The sequence below is a fragment of the Fulmarus glacialis genome, unplaced genomic scaffold (genome assembly GCF_000690835.1).
Source record: "Fulmarus glacialis isolate BGI_N327 unplaced genomic scaffold, ASM69083v1 scaffold6827, whole genome shotgun sequence".
NCBI lineage: Eukaryota > Metazoa > Chordata > Aves > Procellariiformes > Procellariidae > Fulmarus > Fulmarus glacialis.
In genome coordinates this window covers 1-1,351 of record NW_009225044.1, presented here as the reverse complement: position 1 = coordinate 1,351, position 1,351 = coordinate 1, and the positions used below count along the sequence as shown (strand labels likewise).

Below are 1,351 nucleotides of genomic sequence, written 5' to 3'. Positions count from 1 at the left end.
AGCTGGCCGGCGGTCCTCGTGCCAGCCGTGGAAACAGACTGAGGCGACCGTCAGGATGTTTCTCTCTCCTAAGAGAGAGAGAAACAAACTTCAAATACCGCTGTGCAAAAAGGGATGTTTTCTTGTGAAAGAGCGTGCTCAGAGCTGACAATGTAAGCATTGTTTTCATCATGCTGTGAACGCTGGCTGGAAAGAAAGAATGCTTGTGAGCACAGATACGTGGTATGCCCTGTGCCCGGGGTTACCAGAGCTCCAGACCAGTCCCTGGGCACCTCCCCAGAGCACCAGCTGGTAATAATAAGAAATGTTTCCTGTGACAGCCGGGGAGCGGGCATTAGCTGTGTCCCAGGAGGAAAGAGGTTCCCACTTTTTAAAATACTGAAGAGGCTGGGATGCACTGGGCTGGGGAGGGGACCGAGCGGGCTGCCTTGACCGTGTGTCTCCTGCAGGCCATCGAGATGGAGCTGCGCCAGATGGAGGTGCAGCAGGCCAACCGGCACGTCTCCCTCCTCACCTCCTTCATGCCCGACAGCTTCCTGCGCCACGGAGGGGACCATGACTGCATCCTGGTGCTGCTGCTCATCCCTCGGCTCATCTGCAAGGTGGGATGGATGCCTCGGCTCCCGCCTGCCTGGGGGAGTTAGGCCTTGCCAAGAGCTTGTGTTAATTCTTCCTTTGAAGCTGTGAGCTGGGGCTATCTCCTGAGCTGGGCTGTTGGGGCTTGGAGCGTCGTCTTCACACCCGCTGTGCCATTGGGGCCAACCGGGAGTCGGTGGCTGCGCCGTGGCCCTGTGGGAAATTTATCTTTTCTTTCTGTCCCAGTTGAATTTGGGATTTTGAATGTTTACTCGTTTGAGAACTTTCAAAATTGTCTGGGAGGAGGAGGAAGCAGGAGTCCCTGCCCGCAGGTGGTGGTAGGTCAGGGGTTGGAGCGCTCGGCTGTGGTACTGGTGGGTCAAGCCTGCCAGTTCGGGCAGGGCAGGCATGTGAGCCTCGGTGTCTTGCAGCACTGACCGGGGCGTTGGCGCTCTGCTGTCCCTCTTATGCCCCCTCTGTTCTGCAGAAATACCTCCCAGGAAAGCTTGCTTGGGGGTGAGGGGGGTGTTAGGCTGGTCTGTGGCTCAGCGGAACAGATCAGAGCTACGCGTAGGAAGACTCTGAAGGTTTGCCCTCTTCCCCACAGGCTGAGCTGATCAGCAAACAGGCTCAGGAGAAGTTTGATCTGAATGAAAACTGCGCAGAGCGCACCGGCCTCAAGGGTGCTGCGGGAGAGCAGCTGAGCTTCGCCGCTGGGCTGGTGTATTCCCTGAGCCTCCTGCAGGCTACGCTGCACAAATACGAACAGTGAGTA

The 1,351-nt window shown here is 57.3% G+C and overlaps 1 protein-coding gene across 1 annotated transcript in view; it reads left to right on the top strand.

Moving 5' to 3' along the window:
* Positions 1-1,348, top strand: part of LOC104080077 (dynactin subunit 1) — a gene marked incomplete at its 5' end in the record, with an annotated part of 17,527 nt that extends 16,179 nt beyond the window's left edge. Inside the window, 2 exons of the mRNA XM_009582344.1 lie at positions 450-602; positions 1,184-1,348. Coding sequence (XP_009580639.1) covers positions 450-602; positions 1,184-1,348 — 318 coding nt within the window. The remainder of the gene's footprint in view (positions 1-449; positions 603-1,183) is intronic.
* Between the last annotated feature and the right edge of the window lie 3 nt (positions 1,349-1,351).